General features: G+C 64.9%; 1 protein-coding gene across 4 annotated transcripts in view; it reads right to left on the bottom strand.

Moving 5' to 3' along the window:
• Positions 1 to 602, bottom strand: part of SLC44A1 (solute carrier family 44 member 1) — a 74,258-nt gene extending 73,656 nt beyond the window's left edge. For all 4 annotated transcript variants that reach the window (XR_003529256.1, XM_027653099.1, XM_027653098.1 and 1 more), the window contains exon 1: positions 368 to 602. Coding sequence is in view for 3 of the 4 variants with exons in the window: in XM_027653099.1 (XP_027508900.1) it covers positions 368 to 394 (27 nt within the window). In the remaining variant the exon portion in view is untranslated. The remainder of the gene's footprint in view (positions 1 to 367) is intronic.
• Between the last annotated feature and the right edge of the window lie 1,313 nt (positions 603 to 1,915).

The raw sequence follows: 1,915 nt of genomic DNA, 5'->3' as shown, positions 1-1,915 counted from the left end.
GGGGGGGGGGAAGGGGTTACAGCCACGGGAGAGCAGAGCTGTCGGTGGGGTGAGAGTGGGGGAGGGAAAAGCAAAGGGTTCCCAGCCGTGGGAGAGTATGGTCACAGGTCGGGATGCAGCGGGCGCGCAGCCACGGGAGAAGGGCGCTACAGGTGTAGCAGGGGATGCGCTGCCACGGGAGAGCGGGAGGCAGCGAGGCGGTGCAGCCACGGGGAAGGCGGGCAGCCAGGGGTACGAGGGGATGCACGGCCGGCACAGAGCGGGGGGGGACGAGGGGCTGCGCAGCCACAGGACAGCGCCAGGGGCGGCCCCGGGGCGGGGGTGCGGAGGAGGGCAGGGGAAGGGAGGGGGGGGCCGGGCCGCTCACCTGCGCGGCGGAGCTGCAGCAGCCCATGGCGTCCGCGGGTCTGTGCCCCGGCGGTGCCCGCCGGGCATCCACTCGCCGCGACTCCCCCCGCCCCCGGGGGCGGCGGCGCGGTGCGAGGCCGGCACGGAGGGAGCGCGGGGCCCGCTCAGGCGAGCGCGGCTGCAGCACAAGCAGCACAAGCACCAACACAAGCGCCGCCGCGGCGCCCCCTCATCCTCTTCCTCCTCCTCCTCCCCCTCAGCCCGCGGCGGCTCCGGGAGGGGCGGGGCCTGCGCGGGGGCGGGGTCTCTGGGGGGCGGGGCCAGGCACTGCGGCGCGGGGGGTCCCGGTCCGCCCACTGGCCCCGCCCCCAGCCCCGCCCCCCGGCTCGCCCCCCCCCCTTCCGGTGCCGCCATGTCTCCGTGCCGGGTCTGCTCCCGGCCCGCGGCGGGCCCGGGGCTGGGGTATGTAGGGGGTTGGCGTCCAGGGCCGTGCTCAGCCCTCGAGCTCGCCCACCCCTCAGCCCCCCGCGGGACAGCGGCGCTGCCCGGTGAAGGCGTGCTCTGCGCAGCATGAGGCCGTCTCTTGATACCTGGAGATGAGACCGACCCCCCCACACACCTGGCTACAGCCCCCTCTCAGGTGGTTGTAGAGGGCGATAAGGTCACCTCTGAGCCTACTTTTTCCCCAGGATAAACACCCCCAGCTCCCTCAGCTGCTCCTTGTAGGATTTGTGCTCCAGACCCTTCACCTATTCCATTGCCCTTCTCTGGACATGCTCCAGCGCCTCAATGTTTTCCTGAGCTGAGGGGCCCAGAACTGGACACAGAACTCGAGTTGCAGTTTACCAGTGCTGAGTACAGGAGAACCATCACCTACCTGGTCCTGCTGGCCACGCTTTTGCTGACACAAGCCAGGATGCCATTGGCCTTCTCGGCCATCCTGGCCCATGTTCAGCTGTTGGCCTTCTGTGCTGGGCAGTTTTCCAGCCCCTCTGCCCCCAGCCTGTAGTGCTGCATGGGGTTGTTATCACCCAAGGATCTGGCACTTGGCCTTGTTGAACCTCATACCCTTGGCCTTGGCCACTGATCCAGCCTATCCAGGTCCCTCTGCAGAGCCTTCCTACCCTCAGCATGTCAACGTTCCCACTCAACTTGGTGTCATCTACAAACTGGCTGAAGAGGCACTCAATGCCCTCATCCAGGTCATTAATAAATATATTACACAGGACTTGTCCAAATACTGAGCCCTGGGGAACACCACTAGTGACCAACTGCCAAGCCAAGGTAGCACCATTCACCACCCCTCTCTGGGCTCTGCCATCCATCCAGTTTACTACCCAGAGAACAGTGCACAAATCCAAGCTATGAGCAGCCATTTTCCCCAGGAGAATACTGTGGGAGACAGAATCAAAGGTCCAGGTGGATTAAATCCACAGTTTTTCCCTCGTGCACTAAGTGGATCACTTTGTCTTAGAAGAAGATCAGGTTGGTCAATCAGAATCTGCCCTCCCCAAACCCATGCTGATTGGGCCAGATCCCCTGATTGTTCTGCACGTGCTGTGTGATC

This window comes from Corapipo altera, unplaced genomic scaffold, assembly GCF_003945725.1.
Source record: "Corapipo altera isolate COAL_440 unplaced genomic scaffold, ASM394572v1 61305, whole genome shotgun sequence".
Taxonomy (NCBI): domain Eukaryota; kingdom Metazoa; phylum Chordata; class Aves; order Passeriformes; family Pipridae; genus Corapipo; species Corapipo altera.
Note: the sequence above shows the minus strand (reverse complement) of the source record. Positions and strands in the feature narration are given on the sequence as shown.